The sequence below is a fragment of the Balaenoptera physalus genome (genome assembly GCF_965194825.1).
Source record: "Balaenoptera physalus genome assembly, chromosome: 1".
Classification (NCBI taxonomy): Eukaryota; Metazoa; Chordata; class Mammalia; order Artiodactyla; family Balaenopteridae; genus Balaenoptera; species Balaenoptera physalus.
The window spans coordinates 113,103,009-113,129,441 of record NC_138882.1 but is presented as its reverse complement, the minus strand read 5'-3'; the positions used below and the strand labels follow the sequence as shown (position 1 = coordinate 113,129,441).

At 46.8% G+C, this 26,433-nt stretch overlaps 1 protein-coding gene and 1 long non-coding RNA gene across 6 annotated transcripts in view; one reads left to right on the top strand and one right to left on the bottom strand.

Annotated features, from left to right (window-relative positions):
- The window catches only part of LOC309636553, a 46,471-nt gene extending 20,771 nt beyond the window's left edge, over positions 1 to 25,700 (bottom strand). Inside the window, exons 1-2 of the long non-coding RNA XR_014250070.1 lie at positions 17,136 to 25,700; positions 1,612 to 16,588 (exon numbers count right to left, since the gene is read on the bottom strand). This is a non-coding gene — a long non-coding RNA (uncharacterized lncRNA). The remainder of the gene's footprint in view (positions 1 to 1,611; positions 16,589 to 17,135) is intronic.
- Positions 1 to 26,433, top strand: part of LOC309636483 (uncharacterized protein) — a 61,734-nt gene that overhangs the window by 28,005 nt on the left and 7,296 nt on the right. The window contains exon 1 of one of the 5 annotated variants that reach the window (XM_082409615.1): positions 16,580 to 16,983. The exons of the other annotated variants lie outside the window; for them this stretch is intronic. Within the exon in view, the coding sequence (XP_082265741.1) occupies positions 16,853 to 16,983 (131 nt within the window). The 5' untranslated portion in view covers positions 16,580 to 16,852. Of the gene's footprint in view, positions 1 to 16,579; positions 16,984 to 26,433 lie in introns of those variants that run through there. 5 annotated transcript variants of the gene reach the window in all.

Here is a 26,433-nt window from a genome sequence, read left to right as displayed (position 1 = left end):
TCCACGGTCCCCTGGATGAATTAGGGCTGTCGCTAAGCAACCATGCCTAACCCCAGCCCAGGGCCCTCAAGAGGAGAGAGACCAAGGCTGCTCATTTCCCCGTCTCTGCTCATTACCAGTCCCGGCCTTGTCTGAGCAGACCGCTTATGTAACGATGTCCTCGGGCTTGCTCTGGCCCTAATGGTGTCTTGGTGACAGAGCGGCCAAGATCAGCGGTGGCCTCAAAGCATGCTGGGGGCACTTGCTGCAGCCCTCGTGAGCTGTCCAGGGCAGCAGAGCAGTACCAGGGGCCCACCGCGTACAGCACAGCTTTAGATACGGTATTGCCTCTAAGCCACTGAACCCCGGGAAGAGGGTGTTAGCTCTGCTTTACAGATGATGGACCCCAAGAGGTGAAGTGACCGAGCTAAGATCACACAGAGAATGAGCTGCTCAGTCAGGGGTGCAGGGCCCATTCCTCGGCGTCCATTGCAGCCGCTGGACTTTGGCAGCACCGTGGGGCAGGAAGTACGGCAGCCACTACACAGGTACTGGTGTTTATTAACAGACGAAATACTTGCAGATTGAAAAATCCTGTTGAGTTACTCACCAGCCGATCATGATTTGATTTCTTTCTGGCCACAGGAGTTTACTGTTTACCCACATAGTTTTGCTCATCTAGTGTTCATGGAACAAGCTGAGGCTCCCCCGCTTCACACAGAGGGGATGACGTCAGGTCTTCATGGTGGGTGAGGAGACAATTAACCTCTCACCTCCCCTCAACACCCCCTCCCCAGTCCACCATGCAACAATGACCCATGTGCATGTAGCTCAAATTTACGCCCCTCTTTGTCCGCCTGAAAGCGCTTCTTATCATCTGGGACTCTCCTCAGTGAAGCCTTCACGATTCTTCCGGGCAGTCTGTTCCTCCCCTCCCTGCTCTCAGAGCCCTCTGGGTGCTGTGCTGGGCACTGCAATACACCACCCTGATCCCCCTAATCGCTGGGCTTGTTGCCCCGGCTGCTGGAAGTGCTGTCGGCAGACAGCCATCAGCAGTCCAGCTCCCCAGGGCTTGCCCCAGCTGCCCAAGTCATGCCCCTTTCTGGCGGCCCGCAGCCAGTGGTTGATCAGTGCAGAGTGTGAAGTGATCTCAGCCTAACTCTGAAGGGCCTTTCTAGAGCTCCCTGTGGGTCACTGACACTGTCATCAGGCCTACATTGCAACTGGACCTCTCCCTCTGCTCGTCCTTCCTCCTCCTCTGCCCTTTCACAGATGTTGATTCCGAGGGCACCCTTCGTGCTCAGCTCCATCTCAGAGTCTGCTTCTCTGGGGCTGGGGTGGGGGACAACTGCCACATTCTCCCTTAGACTTTCCCTGTACATGACTATCTTGCTCTTTTTTTAAAAAAACTTTTATGTTCTCATTCATATTATATTGTGCTGGAAGACAAACAATAAACAAAATAGGTAGTATATTAGAGTATGATGAATGCTACAAATAAAGGAGCAAAGTTAGGAGGTGATACAGAAATTAAAATTTTAAATAGGGTAGGAGAGTATATTAATTAGCTCAGGCTGCCATAACAAAACACCAGAGACTGGGTGGCTTAACAACAGAAATGCATTTTCTCACAGTTCTGGAGCCAGAAGTCTGAGGTCGGGGTACCAGCACAGTCAGGTTTTGGTGAGGGCTCTCTTCCTGGCTTGCAGATGGCTGCCTTCTTTCTGTGCCCTCACATGGTGGCGAGAGAGCTCTGATGTCTCCACCTTTACTTATAAGGGCACCAGTTCTGTCAAATCAGGGCTCTACTCTTATGATCTCACTTAACCTTAATCACCTCCTTAAAGGCCCTACCTCCAATGTAGTCACATAAGCATTAAGGGCTTCAACATATGATTTTTGAGGGGACACCATTCAGTCCATAGCAGTGATTTAGGGAAGACCTCCCTGAAAAGATAGCATTTAAGGGCATATCTGAAGTATGTAGCAGAATGATCCAGGGGATTATGTGGGAAAGGATAATTCAAGGAAGAAGAAAGTGTAAGAGCAAAGATTCTGAGGCAGGAGGGTCCTGGGCAGCTGTAATGGATGAGAGGCAATAGGGAGGTCAGATTATATTCAGCTGTTAGGCCATTATAAAGAAGCTGGTTTTAATTGTAAGTGAGATGGAAAGACATGGTAGCAAATACATAACAAGATGTGACTAAGTTTTAATGAGATCCCCCTGATTACTATTCTGAGAATGTACTGAGGGGGAAAAGTTGAGAAGTAGGAAAACTAGATAGAAAGCCGGTAAAATAATCCAGAGATTACAGTGACTTTCCCTTTAGATCTGAGCTTCTCAAAGGCAGGAGCTGAACCTTATTTATTTCCACCAACAGTGCCTAACCCAGGCCCTGGCATACAGTAGGTGCTTAGGAGATGTTTGTGGAATGAATGAACATCACATAAAAGCCATTGTGAGATGAGAGGAATTGAGAGACTGGTTGCCTGTGGATGGGACATCTCCGTTGGTGTCTTCTATTTCTGCATTTCTGTTATCCCCTCAAGCAAATCTATTGTTCAAACTGGGACTTGACTGGACTCCTTCTTCTTCCCCCAAACTCTATCTATAATCTCTCTGGACTGAAAACTGGGCTTTGGGATGTGGTCTCTCAGGGGCTATTGAAGTAAGGGAAGAAGCCAGGACCAGAATCGGTGTCAGCAGCCCAGACAATGTATGTCTAGACGCTGGTTATTCCAGAAAAACCCTGTGCTCAGTAGCACTCTCCATTTGTAGATACTTTGCTCTTAGTTGATTTCTATTTATTTTAATCTTTGTAATTTTTAAAAACACCCTGTTTCAGGTGTGAGGAATGTGTTGCTCACACCTGGCCAGGTAAGTCCCGGGGGGGCCCCGTGGTGGCAGCCATAGTGCTGGTCCAGATGGAAGAATGGCCGGTAGAGTTAGGGCAGAGTTAGCAATCAAGGCGAGGAACTTGGGAAGAACAGCGATTCCTTTCTGGGATCTTTCCTTGAAGGCAGCTCAGATGCAGGGGTTCCCAGCTCCATTACCCCCGACAGAGTAAGGAGGAATGAGCAGTCCTCCAAGGGGAAAAGCTCTCGTAAGCTCGACAGGAGGCACCCCAGTGGGCGCTTTGAAGCTCCATGGGTCTCAAGTCATAACCCTTCATGACCTCAGGAATATTATATCCAGGCTTCAGTACTGTTGCCCCAGGTCTACCTCTGAACAGCCTGGGCCCAGCCTCAACCAGCTGTAGAGGATCCTTGCTGGGCCTCCTTGTGGGTTAGAAGGAACTGGCCCAAAGGAAAAATCGACAGAGTCACGGGAATCGGCCTCCTCCCCTGATCAGCCAGGCACATTACTTATGACATCTCAAGCTCAAAGTGGCTGCCTCTCATGTGACACCTGAGGCGTTCCTGAGGGAGGACACGCCTCTGATTTGCTGCAGGGCAGCTGTGTTTGTGTGAGCAGCAACATATCAACAGGAGTCGCCTCTGTGATGCACAGCAGACTGATAAAGTAATCAAAATGCATCTTTATTTGTAGTCTCTCAGCATTCTTTATGGTCTGTTTGCTATTGGTAATCCTTCCCTGTCCCTGAAGGAGTACTCCAGCAGGCCTCAAGAATGTGTTGCTTATTTTTAGGTAAGGGACAATCTGAGAGTCATTTTAGGCAGTAAGTATTGACTTGATTCAGCAACGAGCATGTCGGTCCAGGAGAGCAATCAGAACTCTGAATCTGATAAGATGCCAAACCTGTCTCCTTCCCCAGCGGGCCCCTGCGGGCTGGCCGCCAGCTGTGGGGAACTGGGTGTTGGTCTGTGGACTTCTCCTCTCTCTCACAGTCCTAAGAATTGGGAACATATTTTATTTTAAACATATTTACTCCAGAAAATATGTTTATTTCTTTGGCACTCACTGAAAATATGGTGCATGGGCATGAAAGAGAGTAAAATGTTGCACTGACCATACGAAAGCAGTAAGTCACATCAATATGTAATTCATTGCCAACAATTTGAGAATTTTGGAGGCTTACTGGGAAAAAGAAGACTTTATTTTTGTTTTAATAGAATAAAATACTTTAGGCTTGTGGGAAGTTTGTAAATTTTTTCGTTGTTTAGTGGCAACTTTGAATAGATTTTTTAAAAAAATTATTGTGCTGGAACTTAGGTTTGGAAGATTAGTAGGTACATATGGTAACACCTCATTTACCTGGGACCATCAGGGGATGAGGCATTTCAGAGAAATCAAATATTGAAGTATTTAAGTCCTATCCTTTGAGAAACTCAACGCTTGTGTTAAACATTTTTGATGGAAGATTCTCCCCAATCCCTTGTGTACTCACTGCTTTCTGAAATAAGAGTGCAATGGAAATTGGGTCCCGTTTGCGCTGCTGACTTAAGAGCGTCATTATGAAAACCAATTACGGGGGCATTCTGAATTTGCCCTCTAGGCTACCAGAGTGTGTTGGCGTTTGCCCCTGCCTTCAGTGGGCTGGAGGCTGTGATCCAGTAACGCCCCTGTGTCATTGTCTGGACAAGAGCCTGAGGATGCTTTGTAAACTCTGAAGTGTGGCACCCTGTCTAGCATTGGCAGTAGGGGTCTCCACCCCGAGAGAGCCGGGTTTGCTTAGGCTTGCTTTCGTTATTCCTGCTTGCTTGTAATATGATGTTGAAAGTGATTGGAATTCAAACTGCAGTCTTCATCTTGATATATGTTCTCGGACAAGTTATCAACTCCTATACGCCTTGGTTTTCCCACTAAAAAAAATGGTAGTAAGAATACCTAGGGTTAAGGATTGACCCATGTCCTAAGCCATAAGATGCTATGTCATGCGGGACTTCCCTGGTGGTCCAGTGGTTAAGACTCCGTGTTTTCACTGCAGGGCCGAGGGTTCGATCCCTAGTCAGGGAACTAAGATCCTGCATGCCACAGGGCCGTCATGTTAGCTCATTTAACTAAAAAACACCTGCTCAGGCTCAACTCCCGCCCTAGACAAATATTTAATCAGAAGTACGTTTTGGATAATGTGGAGAGGAGTTGTTTACAGGAAGGGATAACTCTGGTAGACATAGCAGGAGGGTTCGAAGGGGAAGGGGTCTCCCCAAAATTTCCTCCGGTGAAGCTTCATGTGGTAGGTGAGAATTGGGGCTCAACAGCATATGCACATTTCTTTTCTCTTCATCAGGTCACAAAGAGGGGAATGAGCTCCCAAGGTATCTCTCTGAAGTGACACTGGTTTACCATTTCCATTCTCCTTGACATTTTTCAGGGGTTAAGTGCCTCTGGTCAGGGATGTGTTATTATTTCAGCATTACTATCCCTTTAAGAGCTCCCGACACCTCTGAAAAGCAGCCCATGGGCTGCTTCAGCACTAAGTGGATCTGAGCTGTAATAGGGTGACCTCTGACCCTAATCCTAACCCCCCCCCCGGATTTATGGGCTCCCCCTGGTACACAGAAGGAGGGATGGAGAGACCAGTCAGGGTCACCAGCTGGCCATTTGGCCTAGGGAGCTGTCAGATTGGGGCTTGTTACATAAACTGGGACCCGGCTCAAAGCCCAGACCTCATCAGATTCCCTAACTTTGCAGAACCCTGCAACAGTAGCCACATCCTCATTGCGTAAGTTCAGGTTTAACCACAGACCAACCAATCAACCTGTGCCTTGCTAGGCAAGGAGGCAAGGAGAGGCCCAACTCACTGAAGAATGCTTTCTTTTAATAAGCAGGGAGGATTTTTTGTCAGGGGGTGGTGTCAGGGGCTCCTGGGATTTCAGATTAGGACCCTGCAAGATTTTGTCAGGTCACTGTTCCAATATGTGATTAAAATGATCAAGTGATTAAAATGCTGTTGTAATGCTATTATAAAATGATATTTTAGTTTGGACACATCTTTAGAAAAACTCAGGCTCCTTCTCCATAAAAGCTGACAAAACAATTTATGGAGGAAACTCACAGGTATCCAGAGAATTGAATCCATACACGTAAACCATGGAAGAAATTCTAAAAGCTGAGTTGAGGGAAGGGTAGATGTTAGAAACAAATCTTTTATCTTGAAGTAATAGTAAAAGTAAACACAATAAATCAAATAGCCTGCAAGTTTCATGAAGCTGAATCATAAAAAAATAAACACAAAATTCTGTGGTTTGGGCTACATAAAGATAAGCAATTGGGAATCTGTTTTTTTTAATAACACGCTCTTTCCTGTTATAGATAAAGAGTTTACCAAGGAATTGATGCAAATGTGTTTCTGCCCACTATTCTTATATTTCCCCTTTCTCACTAAACTTACCTACTTCACAGAATATGAGAATTGAATGAGATACTGTGGGTCACTAAGTTTGATGCACAAGAAAAACTAAATAAACAGTTAAATTGGAATCTGAATAGGACTTTTCTGCTCCCCTCCTTCTTCCTTCTCCTTTTGTTGGTTCTTATTGAGAACTGTGTGCCCTGGGCAGGTGCTGAGGTGGCCCTGCTCTCCAGGGACTTTGTTTATTCATTTACCCAACCTATATTTATTGAGCTCCTACTATGTTCCAGGCTCTCTTCAAGGCTCTGGAGACTCATAAATCTATGGTATCATTTCAATTACTGTTAAATGCTATAAAGAAAGACAAAGGAGGGTAATGAGATAGAGAACAGCAGGTGGGAGTCGGGGACGATTTTATGTGGAAAAATTAGGGAAACCTCTCTGGAGAAGGTGGCATTTGAGCAGAGGCCTGAATGAGGTAAGGAGTAAACCCAGGGGAGGATCTGGGCAAAGTATGTGGCAGAGACAGAAGAAACAGCACGTGCAAAGGCCCAGAGGTGGGAAACAACTAGACATGATCTTAGGAAAACAAAGCTCAGGGTGTCTGGAGCTGAGTTGTTCAGCATCCTCCCCACAGTATGTTTCCCACCTAAAATGATAAGGGTATGTAGTATATATTTTATAGAGTGATTGCAAAGATGAAATGAGATAGCATGTGTAAATCCCCCAGCTTAGTGCCTAGCACATTTTAAGTCTTAATAAATGTAAGCTATAATCATCATCATTATCACTTGGGCTGCTCAATGTTCCTGCTTAACCAATGCACAAACCTAGGACTTCACAGGAGAGAACTCAGTGGCCGTGGAGTAGGAGCCCTAAGTAGCTGTGGGCAGCTGCTCTGCCCCCTCACGCCTTAGGTCCCAGTCACTTCTGTGGTCTGGTTACTCATGTGCCATGAGGTAATCTTCCCATTTTTTTTTGGTTCTTGGATGTGTGAGCCATATAATTCCTTCTTCAGAAGTTGTGAAGATGAGACTCCAGCCAATAACCCGACATGAAAAGAGGCCATTTTCTCATCCTCAGGCTTGGTAATGATTCCTGCCGTGAGCCAGTCATTATGGAAATGACTCAGCCTTTCTCTCCTGTGTTAATAAGATTTTACTGTCTTTGGTCTTGACTCAAACTGGCGGGGAACGTTGTGGGGATCGCTGAAGCTGTGCCCGTGTGTCACTGTGTAACTGTTTACTTGACTACCCAGACACCATGCAAATAGGGGCCATTCCAGCTCATTGTCTTCCTTCCAAGCCAGCTACAGTCCTCGCCCAACTCACACAATGGGCGTCCGATACATCCATCCTCACCTGCCAGGAAGCTGAGGCCACAGTTCTCTTTTCTCTCTAAGGGCTAATTGGGCAGTGAAAGATGGTTAGTGGGCTGAACTCAAAATAAGGCATTTGAGCTCTCTTTGCACCCCTAACATCAACAATGCTTAGTGTCTTCTTCGGGGACCCCGCTGTGAGAACTGATCCAGGCCCAGATCTCAAATGAAACCTTCCATTAGGGTTATGAGGCGACCCTCTGGTCTTTTTTCAGTTGAAATTATCCTGGCAGTTTAGAAGCAAACCAGGGTCCATTCATGTGTTTGACAGATGTTATGCATCACCGATCCAGTGCCCGGCAGTGCCAGGCATCAAGGGCGGGGAGACAAAAGGCAGTCTCTAATGCCAGGGACTTCGAGGTCTAGTGTAAGGAGACTGATGAGAAAATAAATAGTTGTAGAGCACCGTGATTGGTATTGTAACAGATCCTTGGGTGCTACACAGGCATGTGGTGGGTACCTGACCCACACTGGTGGTCAAGAAAGAATTCCTAAAGGACAGCATGCTTACATGACTCTGGAAGGGTGCACAGGTGCCATATAATCAGAGAAGGGCCAGGAAGGAGGGATGTTCCTAGAGAGAGAGAAAACAGCCTGAAAAGTACACGTGACAAAGCGAGCTAGCTGTGACCACTGACATCCATTTTCTCCTTCTTTCTGGGCCCACAGCTGGATTATACTTCCCAGCCACCCTTGAAGGTAAGTGTGGCCACATGACTGAGTTCTGGCCAGTGGCAGATGTGCGGAGGTGATGGGCGAGCCTGGCCCAGAAGATCCTCTTCTGTGTGCCTTTCCCTGTGCTTTCCCACTTCAGCTAATTGGGAGCAGGGAAGAATCAGGTCACAAAGGGCCTGTGTGATGCTTGAAGGAACTCCAAAGTTAAAGGGCAGGTAATAAGCACAGAGAAGCGATCACATTTAGTTTTTAGAATAATGGAGGTAGGATGATATTATTGACAGTGATCTAATTAGTGATTAGATATTAGTTGAATTTTACCTGAGCCCTGTGCTTCCGGAACACAGCAATGCTTAAGAAACCCCCTACCCTTTGGCTTTTCAAAATCCCCCATCTTTTGTGTTCCAGAGGCTAAACCTCAAAGGATCACCACCCTCAAATATTTTGAGATAAGACCCATCTACATCCTCCCTCAAGGCTCCTGTAAGACTCAGGATGACTCCCTTGTTTACCTGCCTGTATGAAACCCCAGGCCCCTTCCTTTTCTTTGAGACATTCCTCCTTAATGAACGTTCTCCCCACTGCAATAACCTGAATAAAAGCATTTCCTTCATTGTCTGGGGCGTTTTGTCTTTCACATTAACACGATAGCACTAGACTAGGAGTCAGAAGATTCTGAGTGAAACTAGCTTCTATTTGAGAGTAGACCATCACCTGCTTTATTTTTCTTTAACAACTTTTATTATATACTAATTTATTTGTCATCAGTCATCCACGGGAATATAAACTCCTTGAGGAAAGAGCTTGTCTTCTTGACCACTGTATCCTCAAGGGTCTACAACAGATCCTGGCACACAGTAGGCGCTCAAGAATTAGGACAAGTTATGGCATGGCAACCCCCAGCCCTCCCGAGCTGTCTGCCATGCTCCCCTGGCTCCTCTGACTTTCTCTCTCTCCTTTGTCTTTCTCCCCCCTTCTCTGTGTCTCTCTGTGTCCTCTGATCCAGTCTCCATATCCCCCCTCCCTCCTCTTTCTCTTTTTGGGATCTCTTTCCTAATCTCTCCCTTCCTCTTGCTTTCCCTGCCTCTTCCATGGGCCTTGGGCCTGGCAGGTCTCTCTTATTCCTTCAATCCCTACCTTCCGCCTGGATGTTTATTGGGGAGGATGCAGGGCCCAGGGAGAGCGCTCCAGCTGCAGAAGGAGGGCTGAGCCAACCATGTCTGTGGATCTGCTGGATGGCTACAGGTCTAACTTTGGACGTGCATTTGGTCAAGGGCTCCTTGAAAGTTAAAGATTCACTTGGAATTGGTCAAGTTGGCATTTTGGAAACAATCAAGTAGACACTAAGCCTTGATCCAAGCAGGGTGCCGACAGCTGAGACGGAAAACACCCAGACCAGAACCCTGCCCTCCAGGAGCTCCTGGTCTCATTAGCCAAGGGGCTGAGGTCCATACACGGTCTTCAAGGAAATAGTAGGGGAACAGACAGAATGAGGGGTGCAGGCAGTGCCAGCCCATGAGCTCTGGAAGGGATCAGCCGTTGCTAACTTCGGGGCATGTGACCTGTGTGTGAATGGCGGCAGCCAGATGGAAGAGGAGATCAGGGCTCCAGCTGCAGAAGGGGAAAGCAGCCCATCTGTGCCTGCGAGGCTCCCAGGGCCACCTGCGCCCGAGCTTAGCTGAGGAGCCTCTTCTCCTGTCAAACCCCTGCCCTGACTCCCTCCCTGCCCCCAGGAAAGCCCAAATCAAAGCCTGCAGATCTCCCCAGAGCACAGAGGGACGTGGTCAGCTGGACAGCGGGACGTGGCTACATAAAGAGTCATAAAGACAGCGTCAGGCACTGCGCTAAGTACCTCGGTGGAGAGACAGTGCCTCAGCAGAGTCTGGCACAAGCCTTCCTGCTGGTTTCTGAATAAGTATCAGCTGAATTGATTTAGATGCTAGGATGTGGCCCGAAAATCTTGATGAATAAAACCTGCAGCCCCTTCCTCTCTGGCTCAGGAAGTCGTTCACATTAGCGTGCGAGGCTCTGGGGGCTGAGTGGGAGGCAGGAACCAGCTGGGACTCTGAGGAAAATAAGGGGGTTCATTTGTGCCCGGTGTGGACACCCCAAGCAGATGGTGATCCACCCAGCATGAAACCTGTTCATTCTGCATTCAACATGGGATTCCTTTTGTGACTCTTTTATAAATAGGATGGGCCAGAATCTTTCTGGGAAATGCCTGTGGGATTCACGTGGTCTCCTAAGGTGGGTCCTTGTAGTTCTGTTAACTCTGGGGAAGCAGAGAAGGGAGAGACTCTTTTCCTGAGCCCTGGCATTTATAAGTGTGGTTTGGGGAAGAAAAAAAGGAGAGTGTCTGTAATGAGTAAAGTGAGTAAATGTTTCCCCAAGAGGATGATTCTTGGAGCAAAAAGGGAATTGAGGGCTGAAGGGGTTGGCAGAAAGGGGCGCGTGGGTGTCTGCTGGAGCGCCTCCCGAGTTCCTTAAGGAAGAAAGCTCCCACTTCATAGCCTTTTTTTTTTTTTTTTGGCCACGCAGCATGTAGGATCCTAGTTCCCCAACCAGGGATCGAACCACACCCCCTGCATTGGAAGCACAGAGTCTTAATCACTGGACCACCAGGGAAGTCTCATCCCACTTCGTAGTCTTAATGACTTCTGTCCCCTCTCCCCAACAACTTGGCACAAAATACTCACCTAAGTGGTATTTCGTTCAGATCGTCATACCTAATCGAAGACTAGTTCATTGAGTCATCCCTTCCTTATCAGTGACGGTCTCCCTACTCACAGTTCACTCCTGTTGCTGACTCACAGGTCGTCTCCAAAGCTGCAGTCTTTGCACCTTGGGAAGATAATTTTGTAAAACCACGTCTGCTCCCTGGCCTGAGCACTCTGAGAGTCATAACAGCATCTGGAACCAAAGCTCAAGGCCCAGGTTGATTAGGGCAAAGTCTCCAATTCCTTTTCCAGATCTCCCTTCCCCATCAATCAGGATATTTAGAAAACGTGTAAATAGCCATGTGAAAAAAGATTAACTCGATTTACTTCTGTCTCTATAAAAATATAGTATTTCCCAAGTTCCACATTTCAATATTAAGATATCTTAAGGTATTAAAATTTCAGCAGCAATAAAGCAGCACCATGAGTCCAGGAGGCAGGGGAGAGAGAAGGAATAACTATTTCTAATATTTATGGACTCTCTGAACTGTGCCAGGCACCACGCGGGCTTTGCACACACTTTAACACTCACAGGAACGGGGTGTTAAGTAGTGTGATTAACCTCATCTCACAGATGAAGAAAGTGGGGCCCAGAAAGGCTAAGTGCCACGTGCAAGTTCACACTTCTCCTTCCTCAGCTTCCTCACCTCTCTCAGCTTGCACAGAACAGAAGAGAGTTAGGGCCTTGCTCTGCATTAGGCTTTGGCTTGAGGGAAAGTTGTGACTGGTTTGACCTTCTATCCAGACCACTAACACTGTCTCCATATCAGCAATAAGGCTGTTTCACTTTCTTATTATTCATGTGTTCACTGCAGTAGCACTTTTAATTTCCTTCAAGAAGTTTTCCTCTGCCTTCACAACTTGACTAAGTGTTTGGTGCAAGAGGCCTAGATTTTGGCCAGTCTTCCTTGGACATGCCTTCCTCACTAAGCTGAATCATTTCTATCTTTTGATCGGAAGTGAGAGAGGCGACTCTTCCTTTCACTTGAACATTTAGAGGCCATGGTAGGTTATTAATTGGCCTAAACTCAATACTGTTGTGTCTCAAGGAATAAGGGAGTCCCGAGGCGAGGGAGGGAGAGGGATGGAGAGTGGCAGGTCAGCGGAACAGTGGGAACACACACCGCATTTATGGGTTAAGTTCATCGTCTTATACGGGCATTTTAAACATTCACAATTGTAACATCAAAGACCACTGATCACAGGTCACCATAACAAATATAGTAATAAGGAAAAAGTTTGAAATACTGAATTACCAGAATGTAACACAGAGACACGAAGTGAACAAATGCTATTGGAAAAATGGCTCCCAGAAACTTGCTCGGTGCAGGGTCGCCACAAACCTTCAATTTGTAAAAAACACAAGATCTGTAAAGTGCAAAAAAGCAAAGTACGGTAAAAGGAGGTCTGCCTGTAAAGCTTTTGTGGGAGAGAGAAAGGGAGGGAGAGAGGAGAGGTCAAAGAAGTAAAAACCTTTTCTACAATTACTTGTTTATTAACCCCCCAAATACAGTTATGGTTTCAGAGAAAAATAGGAGCACAGGAAAAGAGAGAGAAAAAAAATGTGATGTGTATGGAATTAATTAATGGAATAGTTTTAAGAAGCAAGAATTTGAAAGTCTTTGAATTTAGATGCTAGAATTTGTAGCAGATTTCCTTGCCCACCAAGAAGGTTTGTTAATCCAGATTCTTTAGGGATCAAGGGGATTTCTTACATTCCTCTGGGGGCAGTGGAGTGGCCCTAGCCTGCCTCGGCCCCACTTAAGGGCAGAGCCTCCAAAGCCCCCCTGATTGAACTGCGGATAACAAAGCCACCTCTGGATCATCACAGAGACCAGGGTTTGCCTCTTTCAGAGAGCAGGTGGGGATCTGCTCATGAGGCAGTGCGGGTTCACGGTTAATGCCTGAAGAAATGCATGAGCACTGAACTTGGTTTTAACTTTTAAAAAAAATCTGCTGACAGTTGTATTTCCTGTTAGAAAGCCTTGTGGAAGGGTGAGTCTAAGGGTTCTGGAGAATGAATGACAAGCATATGAGTAGCTTCTTAGGGACACAGGTGGGGATGTGATGTACATAGACTGCGCGTTAGAGAGGCAAAGAGCTCTTGGGTGGAAACTCACCTGCCATTCACTGAGCCCCTCCCCTCCTTTGGGTCCCTCTCAGGTCCCCTCTCTTCTGAAAGCATTACTAATGCTGGCCCATGCTGATAATAATGATGAGAGTATATTAACAGCAACTACAGTAATTACTGTAGGGGAGGAAAAACGTTGCCTTCTTCCCTTCTGCGTTCTTCGGCTGGTCTAATTATTAAATTGCCATGAGACACATTAATAGGAGAAAAAACAAACAAAAGATTAATAGCATGTATACCTCCTGTATCCATGAGAGAGACCCAGGAAAACTAACTCCCTGAAATGGTGGAAACCCTCATCTTAAATACCATCTTCAGCTGAAGACAAAAGAAGATGTGAAAGAAGGGGGGAGTTATGAGAGGGTATCAGGAAAAGCACAGTAATAAGAGTAAGCTTATTATGCAGATTGAAGCCCTTGCCTTCTCCACTGATAAGAGTTTCTAGAGATTGAGTCATCCCCCTCTTCCTGGTACAACAAGGGAGACACCCTTACAAATACAGATTTCCCTCATACATGTAAGCGTCTTTTACAAGGCATACTTCTGCTTGGTTTCCAGAGCTACTCCTGTGTCTGTTGTTTTTCAAAAATAACCAGCCTATACCAAAGCTGAAAGGGTGGGGAGAGGGATAAATTAGGAGTTTGGGGTTGACATATACACACTACTATATATAAAATAGATAACCAACAGGGACCTACTGTATAGCACAGGGAACTCTACTCAATATTTTGTAATAACCTATAAGGGAAAAGAATCTGAAAAAGAATATGAATATATATTATATATGAATTGTTTTGCTGTACACCTGAAACTAACACAACATTGTAAATCAACTATACTTCGATATAAAAAAAAAGAAAAAATTAAAAAATAAAAATAGGGCTTCCCTGGTGGCGCAGTGGTTGAGAGTCTGCCTGCTGGTGCAGGGGACATGGGTTCGAGCCCTGGTCTGGGAAGATCCCACATGCCGCGGAGCGGCTGGGCCCGTGAGCCACAACTACTGAGCCTGCACGTCTGGAGCCTGTGCTCCGCAACAAGAGAGGCCACGATAGTGAGAGGCCCGCGCACCGCGATGAAGAGTGGCCCCCGCTTGCCCCAACTGGAGAGGGCCCTCGCACAGAAGCGAGGAGCCAACACAGCCAAAAATTAAAAACATAACTTAATTAATTAATTAAAAAAATAAAAAATAAAAAAAAATAAAAATAACCAGCCTAAAATAATCCTATACCAAAGAGACCTATTTGGGGGTGGCAAATTCTGCTCCCTTACATTACCAGTTAAATACCTACCAAGTGCTAGGTACTGTGCTGGGAACTTGACCTATAATACCTATTTCTTAATAACAATCCAATCCTAGAAGTAGTCCAACAAGCTTTACCTATATTATCTCTAATTCTCATAACAAATTGGTTTCGCTTGTTTCACAGATGAGGAAATAAGGAGGTGGCTCTGTGTGCAGGGCCCCACAGCCTGCTGCAGACAGGGCCCCGACCTCCTTGAGGGCAAGGGTCCTGATGTAGTCACCTTTTGTACCCCTCATGACACTGCCCCTCAGCTCACTGTCTGTAGAAGGTTCTCATCAAATACTAACTCATTAAATGATTTAAATCAATATTTGCCTACACACCCAGGGGCAGTACTGTGGGATGTGCCTCTGGGTGTACATCCTGGTGATGGCAAAACGGGAATTCTGACATGGTCTCTGAAGAGCCCTGGGCCCCAGCGCCCAGCTGCCCAGCGCTGTCGGCAGCCGGCCGCCTCCCTCTGACCTCACTCTTCCACATCTTAGAGGATGCCAGGATTTTGAGCTAGGACTGGCCTCACAGACTGGCCCAACCGTCTTCATTTTATAGGTGTTCCCATCTATAAATTGAGATCAAAATCCGTGCCAAGTTTCATGAATTCACTGATTGTTCTTTCCCGGAGGAAATCTTCTTACACAATAGGAGATCAAAGTAGAGCAACACATTCTTGGGCACATGTATGAAAGGCCCTGTGGGACATAACAAAGACCTGTGAAAATTAGCCTCTGTGCTCAAGGGATGTAGAGTTTTGTTGTAGAAAAACACAATAGCCGGTGATATTAAATACTTCCCAGGGGCCACGTCCCGTGGGGACTGTGTCCCCCTCTGGAGTATATCATCTGTAACATTTAAAGCCATAAGAACCGTTTCCCAGCAAACTTTTCATTCCTAAGCAGAAGGGCCTGGAAAAATTCCTGTCTAGCCTTCCCTCCCCCTCCCCTTTTACTTTGATGCTTCTTTTTCCAAGAATACAAGGGCACTACCTGTGTGAGTTGGCCAGGCCACTCTGCAGCCAGAGAATCTGGGGGCAGGCTGGGTCCCAGCAATGGCACACCCAGGCCTGCATGCCCTCTGCATTTCTCCACATTTCTCAGGAAGGTTAGGTGAGCTTGCCTGGCAGGACTCAGGTCAAGGAAGTGAAAAGCCCAGACACAGTGGTTCATCAATTCCTCCGAAGTTTACTAACCCGGCAACGTATACAGACACTGAGATCTTAAGGCAGTAACTGGGAGTCCCTGGGGACCAACTATCTAATACCTGTGGGTGACAAATATGACTTGATGATCTGGTCTTCATTGCAAGTGCCAGGGGCTTTTTTCTCTTCTTCTTCTTTTTCCTTCTTTGACTTGTTAGGGAATTTTTCAGTAGGGTTATAGAAAAGCTTATTCCCAAGCTCAGATCTAATCAGGATTTTTCAACATGCTCCCAGTCCCCTATGTAACAATAAATTATGTGTAATAAATAAATGCTATGACCAAATATTATTACATCGTGGGAGCAGTGTCCAGAGTGAGCCTTGCAGAAGCAGCACATAAAGGAGCCCTGGACGTCCTGGTCACAGTTCTGGGGACAGGGCAATATTCAGTTCAGGGCTTGGCCTTCTGCCCTGGAAGGAGGCCAGGCTCCAAGCTTCTTCCTCCTGAAGATGACCCCACAGTCCTCACACAAGGAGCCCTACATCTACTCACGAGCCTGATTTGACTGCTCCAGTAATACAGAAAAGTGGGATGTCAGGATGCTTAAACTATTGTTCATTGGTGGCTTTAGATGGACAGAAAGTCCAAGAGCCACTCTCTCGCCCAGGCGTCTTTGGAGAGCCCCTTCCAAGCCTCCCTGGAGTGAGCTCTGCTGAGTTTAGCGTTTACTGAGAACCTACTAAGTGCTGCGCCTGTACCAGGCACCTTAGGAAGAAGGAAGACTGTGTCACAGTTTGTATCCTTGATGGCCTCAAACGACAGGCAACCCTGAAGCTGCTGAAGCAGATGTAATTATTAACCAAAAACAGGATAAGAGGCCACTGCTCGAATAAAGTACTCACCGAGGTCTGCTCTTCCCTTGGATTTGGGCTTGATGAGATCCTAAAGGAGGCACTTTTTCTCTGATGGTCCCTCTTTCTAACACTTCCTACCCACCGTGGATTTAAGTGGCTGATGAGAGAAGGAAGCAAATTCAAAGTGCATGGGATGGGCAGGTTACTGTGTAGACAGATGCTCCCATTCCCACTGGGGACCTCTAGGAGATGGTGTAGACCTCGCCTGGCCTTGACCCCCCAGCCTGGGTGAGCAAGCTGGGGGACGAGTTGGCCAATTCCCTCTGTCAGCGGTGGAGAGAACTGACCTCCGGCAAGTCTGCCCAGCCTGTAGGCCAGCAAGTTTCCTCAGACAGAGAAATCCCTCAGGCGGAGTCCCAGAATGTGTAGGCCTGCGGAAGGGGGAGTGGGAGTGGAGCTGGGCAAGGCCTCACAGCATCTGCCTCGTTCCCACAGGCCGGGCCTGGAGCAGCGCTGCACGCCAAGAGGAAAGCCAGCAGGCGCGTGGGAAAGGTGAAATGAACACCCAGCCCAAGCCCGGGAGAGGAATGCGGCCCCGTGGGTGTGGGCCTCTCACCTCCACCGGGGGGTAGGGAGTCGGGGGGATGAAGTTTCCTTATGAAAACACAGAAGGGCTCAGGAAAACAGGTTTGAATTAAACTTACGCATGGGTCCTTCACAGCCTGAGGACAGGCTCAGAGTGTCCTGTCTCACACCATCTTCCAGTGTAACGGGCAGAGGCTGGGTAGGAATGTCCTGTGGTTCCTGCTTTCCATCCTCACATAAGTGTTCTCCGAGACCAGAGTCCGATCTTGGGCCTTCTGGAACCTGCTCCATATTCCAAGCTTCAGGTAGGGGTCTGTGTTCACGCCTATCTGGCAGGTGGAAGTTTCTGTGACTTAGAAACGGGTCTGTGAGAGGCTGTAATGAGCCAGCTTCCTGGGCACGGTGATGAGTCGTTCTGCTCATCCCACGCCACCCAGGCTCGACAGGGGCTAGAAAACCCTGAGACCGCGCTGGGGCCGAGACTTGGCCCAGATTCACGTTGGAAGTGACGCTGTCTGGATTCCGGGTGCCAAGGAGTTTGTTAGTACTTACGAGCTGTTCATCAGAACTGGGGGAAGTCAGCCCAAACTCTGGTGGGAAGGGACGGCTGGAGAAGGAGGCTGAGTGTGTGTGTGTCTAAACATCTGGGCACACGGTCAGCAGCCCTCCAGTTGGTGGAGGTTGTGATGCCGCTCGGCGGCACGGCCGGGGGCTGCCAAGTGGCGGGGGGACCCAGGAGGAGCTGGCAGCCACTCCCTCCCCTCTTCCCCCAGGTTCTGCGTGCAGCAGAGAGAACTGTCCAGTGTAAACCCCCTTCGTCCTCACACTAGAGCAGACTGAAGCCCCCCGAGGCAGCTTGTCAGCTCTCTCAGTTTTCAAATGCATCACAGATGAACTGTTTAATCAGGAGAGAGTAGAGGCAAGGGAAAGCACATTTTCCTTCCTGACCGAGCGCTCACTCTGTGGTTGGGTGCCCAGCACAGTAACTGCTCTGTCCAGGGGTCTCCACAGGTAGGGGATCATCTGGGGACACAGAGACACCTGGGACTGGGAGGTGGGCGCCGGGAGAGAGCCCTGTACGGGCGGGTAAGAGGCAGGTACGAGTGGGCACACGTTCCTGTTAACGTGGTTTCATCTACACTGACAGTGCTAACTGGTGAGGCACAGGCAGAAGCCCCAGTGTGGTTCCTCTCTCAAAGCCAGTTTCTTAGCAGCTGGAAGCCCAGAGAAGGTAACGGCTGTGTCCTGGGAAGTGCCTAGAGCTCAAAGGTTTGGCTTTTCTCCACCAGCTGTCATTTTATTGTATTTAGAAAAACTCTTCAGTCCTTTCCTATTTCTACTTGGATAGGGCTGGGCTTTTTCCATCTTTATACACCTGAAACCTAATTCTTATAGACCTTGCTCACATAGAACTTTATTTCAAGTCCTCATTCTTACTAGTTAGAGTGGTTGTTAAAACTGACCAAGAAGACTTCTAGAAAAGGCATCGCCAAAAGATGAGAGTTCTGAAAAGCAGCTGGAGTGGAAAGTTGAACGAAAAAGGAGGCCCACGTTGCGTTTGGCAACAGGAGCCGTAGGGACCTCGTTCTAAGGAGGGGCCAGACCACTCACTCAGGCTTCATAAGAGGCTTGAGAACTGGCCCTGCTGGCTTCCCGAACCTTCACCTGGCTCGCCCCTGCAACATAAGCAGGGAACCAGGGGAGGGAAGACAGAAAGGACAAGTTTTCATCAGTGCAGTGTTCACAGGGAGAGGTTACTTCCTCCCCAAAGCTTCGTGGAGAGTTGGATGTGCTGGAAGACTGAGGGGGCCATGTGAGTGGGACAGAATGTGGTGAGACTGGGAAAATTCTTGGGAGGCCCAACATGTGTGCCTGGAGCGTGGAGACCAAAAGCTGGAGGTTTCCGAAGGCAGAGGCCTGCAGGATCAACTTGGGTAGAGGAGGGAGGGGGCTGTCTGGTAGTTGCTTGGCAATGAGTCAATGAGCCAACAGGCCAAGTGAGGCAATACCCACTCAGAGAGGAGGGTAAAGGCACAGACCAATGATGGCCAAAAGGAGGTACAGCTGCCCTAAGGGGGCCTCAGTTCAGGGGTGTGACTGAACAGGGCCTAGAGAAAACCTTGTCCCCATTTATGTGGAGACCAGCACACCAGCCCAAATTTCCAGTATCATATGCACCCTGACCGAGCCAAGACAAGACTAACACCACCTTCCCAGAACAGTTAGATGACCAGTCATGTTCCATTGCCCTGATTGCTCCCCTCTTCTTCCCTGTCCACCCCCTCAACCAGCCTAGAGCAAATTGACCCTGAAAGGGAAGGTGAAGAAAGAGAGGGCAGACTACACACACCATCCTACTTCAAGTCCTGAGCTGAAGCCTGACTTTCCCATTGAGACGGGAAAGGGGAGATTTAAATTGGATCTGAGATTGGAGTTCTGACTCTGACTGGGCTGGACACTGAGTGTGACCAGTGAGTTATGGAATCTCCTTAAGACATCAGTACAGGATGGGCAGAGGGGGTGACTGGGGAAAAGAATACCTTCTTACACTTGCTCCCCACTTAGTTGAGATGCCTCAAACTGTTTTTGCAGCCATGAATTCTAGGAACTTTAAGAACACACTTTCCTCTTGAAACACAAGATCTTGAGAAAGCTAGAAAATGGAGCAAGAGTGGTTTCCTTGTTTGAGGCAGAGATCTGAAAACTCTGAAACATTCCTCAATGCCTGGAGAGCTATTTCTTGAAGATTTGTTACTACACAGTGTATTAGTTTCCTATGGCTGCTGTAACAAATTACCACAGACTTAGAGGCTCATACAACACAACTTTATCATCTTACAGTTCTGTAGGTAAGAGGTCCAACACGGGTCTCCTTGGGCTAGAATCAAGGTTTCGGCAGGGGTACACTGAGTGCTCACAACGCACCACTTCAACCTCCTCTCTTGCCTCCCTCCTCCACTTTTGAGGACCTTGTTAGCATATCGGGCTCACCTGGATAATCCAGGATTATCTCCTGACCTTAAAGGCATTTGGTTAGCAACCATAGTAATTTCATCTGTAATCTTGATTCCCCTTTGCCATGCAACCTAACACAGTCACAGGTCTGGGGATCAGGACGTGGACAACTTTGGTGGCCATTATTCCCCTCCCACATGTAGCTTACACATTATTGAATACAATTTAATTAAACAAAAATGCATGTGATCCTCACAATACACAAGCCAAATTCAATCACATTCCATCACCTGCCTCACAGGGGTTCTGTGAACCAGAGAGGCAGTAGCCAAGAGATGGCTGGACTTTCATCATGTCTGGAGGGTCACACCAAAGCTGTTCCATCCCACTGAGACCCCAAGCAGGGGCAACAGCAGGAACATGCGCCCTGCACGCACCCCGGAGGTAAGGGGCTCGGCACCCCTTGCTGCACTTGCTGCTCTACTGACACCTGGACTTACCCTTTCCACTGATAAGCATCTTCTGTTGCAAGGTTCTGGATTGCAGAATCCCAGGCAGCCTTCACCAGTTTCAGGAGCTGCAAGACGCTGCTGACTTAGGGAGGAAGAAAGGTGGTGAAGGGCGCTGTCACCGGCACTCCTGAGTGCTGAGGCTCACCTTTCTCTTAGGGTGGAATGTTCTGGCTAAAACCTGCCTTTGCACAGGTGCTACAGCCCGTGTTGGAGAAAGAGTTGGAGCCAACTCCTCCTGATCTTCAAGGAGGGCTGAGGGTGGATGGCTCCCCAGAGCCCAGCACTGTTAACTCCGCCTGCTGGGATGGGGAAGGGTGCTAAATCCTTACAACTTTCCATATGTTTCAACACCGGTGTCTGTTCCCCTCCCCTCCCTGCTCAGGTTCCACTAGCCATTCTTGTCTGGCCTCCAAATACAGAAATGGGAATCAACCCCAAGCCAGGACCAGGTTCCCGGGCCTTACAGGTGTCCTGGGCTGGGAGAGGTGTGAAGGGCAGGCTTCTGTAAAGCTTCACTCCCTCCCACGTCCATCTATCAGTCAGGCACTCTAAGGTCAGGGGGCCCTTCCCACTCTTACTAATGGGCCCAGCAGCTTAGGTTGGCCCTTCTGGTCCAGCACAGCCCCTGGACATCTGAACTTTCCCCCTAGTGCTCTCTCCCCTGTCCTGTCGTCGGGCACTTTGAGGACACGAGCCCAGCTTCAGACCACCCTCATCTATGGAGTCTGGCCGCTGAGCCGACCCCTAGTGATCCCCTTCCCCCTGGAGCACTGCCCACCATCCCCAGCTCTTTTACACAAAAGTTCTCGTTCTTTTTCTTTTCTTGCGCAATAAGCCTTAACAGCTTGTTGGAAAGGACACGATGGTCTGTTAAGCCCTTAGGAACATAAGGACTTATTTACTCTCCTGGAGAGTAAGAAGGGCCCAGTCCTCCGTTAGAAACACAAAACCATCGGGACCGTGGCCCAGCCCTCCCCCAGGAGCATTCATTCATTTAAGATGAGGTCATCTTCTCCAAAAAATGGACCAAACGTTTTCCTCCTGAAGCACAGAAATCCACTCTCTAAGTACATTTTCTGTAATGAGCATTATTACTATCACCCTGGAAAAAATAATCACCTGTATTTGTAAATGTTTGAATAGCAAGGCTGTGTGGATAGCAGCCAAATGCAACTGTGTTTCCAATTAGAGAGACCCGTTTCTCTCATTTGGATGTGGAACCATAGCCCTACATGACGATTTTGTCACAACTGTTTTAGGGATGAGTATACGAGAACGTTTCCCACCCCAGAAAGATCTCTGCACTAGGTCAGAAGACCCGGTTGCTAGCCTAGTTCTTTCACTGACTTGACCTTGAGCCTCAGTTCCTTCTTCTCTCAGGAGGGAGAACAGCATGACCCTGCCCGCCCGCCTGCTAGGGGCGCAGCGAGCCCCTGATGAGGCCAGTGGCACAAGCACGCTGAAGGCTGCACAGTGCCCTGCATCACGCGTTGGCATTAGTGGCCCTGGAGAGAAGTGGTGGAGCAGCCCTGAGGTTTCGGTGATCCCGCCAGGCTAGGGTAACAGAGGGCCTCCTGCCCAGAGCTCTGGCCACCCCCAGGGACGCCCTCCACAGAGAATAGGACAGCAGCCACAACGGCAGTGTGAGTCAGGGAGAAGCAGGGGCTGGGAGGGGGCGCCGAGCAGGAGGCCAGACTTGCTGTGACTTCCTTTCTGGCGACAGTGAGACAGCTGCCCAACCTGGCAGCCAGGCAGGCAGGATCCGCTGCAGGGGTACTTTTCCAGCAGAGGAGTCACTTAGGAAACGTCTCTACAGGGACTCCCGGCTCTCAGCCTGCCCGTTGGGCCCAAGTCGGGGCTCCAGGGCCACATGCCCGGTGACAGTCACAGAAGCTGTCACACCCCTGCACGCCAAGACTTCCCCTCTAACCCTGCTCCTCCTCGAAGATGGAGCCTGTGCACATTTTTTCCCTATTCAGTAAGAATCATGGGCACCTGGGCTGCATGTGGCTGACTTCCTAGAGAGCTACTTTCAGTACATCATGTTTTACTGTGTGACAATCATACGCTCACACTGAGGGTGTGAACAGAAACCATTTCGGCCCACACAGTTTACTGCAACATTAGCAGGGAATTTCCATCCCACAAAACACTCACTCAGGAGCATTAAAGTTGCAAATCACCCTGCTCACCTCAGGAACTTCCCCCTCAAAACCATTAAACAAACACATGGCTTTTCAATAACAAGACTCCGGAACTCTCACCTCAAAACCCTCGCCTTTCCGTGTTCGCTAATCTTTATTACATTGTGATCCTTAGTTCTAATCAGGCTTCTGCACGGAAAGACTTGCTTTAAACTAGACCTCAGACCCACCAAACTTCTCACCTTTGAGATGCTACTGAGACTCTGTCAAGTTTGTGATAAGCAGGCAACTCAGTTTTGCCTTTTCAAAAGGTAGTTTTGGCTGTATTTTTGGAGAGCCAGAGTTTAACAAAGGATACGCTGAGAAATAGCACCTGTTTTCTGAGCCTACTAGGATATTCGTGCCCTTACCAGAAAGGCTTCTTTTCCTTTACATCTTTTTCCTCTTCACATTTACCTAATTCATGGCGTTTTGTGTATTCCTGTACACCATCCCCAGGGTGTGGAAGGAGGAAGGTATTGTAGCTGATGCTGTCGGTGTCCCACCTGGATCCCCGGGACCACAGGTCCTGCCAAACACCAATTGCTAGAATCTGCATTTGCGCCTGAGGGTTCTCCCCACTCCCAATTTAGATCTGGGGAAGGCTGCATAATCCGTGCTTCCTTCAGCAGCCAGGGATGCGAAGAAGTAACACATCTCCAGCGTGAGCGCTCAACCAGGGCCTCTGAATTTAGCGCATAAATATCCCAGCTCCCTGGCCCTTGGGTGGAATACGTTTTCAGGCATGTGTTTTACACCTTGTCTCAGAGTTTCCCCCCAGGACTGAGCTTTAGTGGCTCACTGTGGTAGCTGATTACTTGGCTTCCTTTCCTTCCCTGGATCTCTTTCCCACTTCCCTTTGAGTGTTACCTCTACTTCCCAAATAAACTATTTCCACTTGAATCTTTGCCTCAGGGTCTTCTTCTGGGAGAATCCAAACTAAAACAGGTATCAATAAACACAAAGGAATATAAACCAGTAAAATGTCTTACACATTACAATATTCAAATAAATGTTTATTACATTAAAGAGACAACATTGCAAAGTATATTCACAGTGCTTAGCTCAGAGCTGGGCACATAGTAGGTATTCAACAAATGCTTGGAGAGGAAGAAAAAGCCTAGTCAAGCATAGGCTAGATGATCACCTGGTGGGAATATTATAGAGGCGGTTGAAGAATCATTAGCTAAGTAGACAAGACAACCTTTAAGGATCCATGCAGATTTATTTCTGTGGCTGTGACTGTTGCCACAGTGGTGGTGGGAGCCTCCTGGGTGCTAAGAATGGGGGCTAGCCTGGGCTTCTCCGTTAGCCTCTCATTTCCCTATTGAATTTCTTTGGTCCCATAAAATTTAAATAGCTTTATTGAGATATAATTTATATTTTATAATATTCACCCCTTTAAAGTGTAAAATTCAGTAGTTTTTAGTGTATTCACAAAGTTGTACAACTATTACCACGATTCATTTCCAGAATCTTTTCTTCACCACTCCCCCGCAAAAACGTGTACCTGTTACCAGTCACCCCCATTCCTCACTTCCCCAGCCCCCGGCAAACACTATTCTCTTTGCTGTTTCTGTGGATTTGTCTATTCTGTACAGTATGTATAAATGAAATCATATAATATGTGCTCTTTTGTGACTGTATTCTGTACAGTATGTATAAACGAAATCATACAGTATGTGCTCTTTTGTGACTGGCTTCTTTCACTTGGCATAATGTTTTCAAGGTTCATCTATGTTGTAGCATGAATCAGCATTTCACCTTTTTTTATTGCCAAATAGTATTCCATTGCATGGATATACCATATTTTGTTTATCCATTCATTGGTTGATTGAAATTTGGGCTATTTCCACTTTCTGGTTATAATACTGCTCTGAACATTCCTGTGTAAGAGTTTGTGTGGTCAAATATTTTCATATATATACACCTAGGAGTGGAATTGCTGGGTCATATGGTAACTCTGTGTTGAACTTTCTGAAGAACTGCTAAACTGTTTTTCAAAGGAACTGCACTATTTTACATTACCACCATCAATGAAGGAGGGTTCCAATCTCCCTCATCCTCATTATTCTTGTTATTGTCTTTTTTATTATTGTCATCCTAATGTGCATGAAGTAGCATCTTATTATAGTTTTGATTATATTTCCCTAATGACTAATGATGTTGAACATCTTTTCATGTGCTTATTGAACATTTATGTATCTTCTTATGAGACATATCTATTCAAATCCTTGGCCTATTTTTAAATTGTGGTTTTATATGTTCTGGATATTAGACCCTTATCAGCTATATGATTTGCAAATATTTTCTCCCATTCTTTGGCTTGTCTTTTTACTTTCTTCATAGTGTCTTTGAAGCATACAAGTTTTCAATTTTGATGAAGTCCGTCTTGTCGATTTTTTGCCTTTGGTTGCTTGTGCTATTGGTGTCACATATAAGAAACCATTACCCAATCCAGGGTCATGAAAATTTACACCTATGTTTTCTTCTAAGAGTTTTATAATGTTAGTTCTTATATTTACGTTTTTGGTCATTTTGAGTTAATTTTTGTACATGGTATGAGCTAGGAGTCCAATTTCATTCTCTTGCATGTGGATATCCACTTGTCCCAGTACCATTTATTAAAAGACTATTCTTTAACACTCCCATTTACCATTGCAACAAGAAGAATAAAATACCTAGGAATAAACCTACTTAGGGAGACAAAAGATCTGTATGCAGAAAACTATAAGACACTGATGAAAGAAATTAAAGATGATACAAACAGATGGAGAGATATACCATGCTCTTAGATTGGAAGAATCAATATTGTGAAAATGACTATACTGCCCAAAGCAATCTACAGATTCAATGCAATCCCTATCAAATTACCAATGGCGTTTTTTATGGAACTAGAACAAAAAAATCTTAAAATTTGTATGGAGACACAAAAGACCCTGAATAGCCAAAGCAATCTTGAGAGAAAAAAATGGAGCTGGAGGAATCAAACTCCCTGACTTCAAACTATACCACAAAGCTACAGTAATCAAGACAATATGGTACTGGCACAAAAACAGAAACATAGATCAATGGAACAAGACAGAAAGCCCAGAGATAAACCCACGCACCTATGGTCAACTAATCTATGACAAAGGAGGCAAGGATATACAATGGAGAAAAGACAGTCTCTTCAATAAGTGGTGCTGGGAAAACTGGACAGCTACATGTAAAAGAATGAAATTAGAACACTCCCTAACACCATACACAAAAATAAACTCAAAATAGATTAGAGACCTAAATGTAAGACCGGACACTATAAAACTCTTAGAGGAAAACAGAGGAAGAACACTCTTTGACATAAATCACAGCAAGATCTTTTTTTGATCCACCTCCTAGAGTAATGGAAATAAAAACAAAAATAAAGAAATGGGACCTAATGAAACGTCAAAGCTTTTGCACAGCAAAGGAAACCACAAACAAGATGAAAAGACAACCCTCAGAATGGGAGAAAATATTTGCAAACGAATCAACAGACAAAGGATTAATCTCCAAAATATATAAACAGCTCATGCAGCTCAATATTAAAAAAACAAACAACTCAATCCAAAAATGGGCAGAAGACCTAAATAGACATTTCTCCAAAGACATACAGATAGCCAAGAAGCACATGAAAAGCTGCTCAACATCACTAAGTATTATAGAAATGCAAATCAAAACTACAATGAGGTATCACCTCACAGCAGTTAAAATGGGCATCATCAGAAAATCTACAAACAACAAATGCT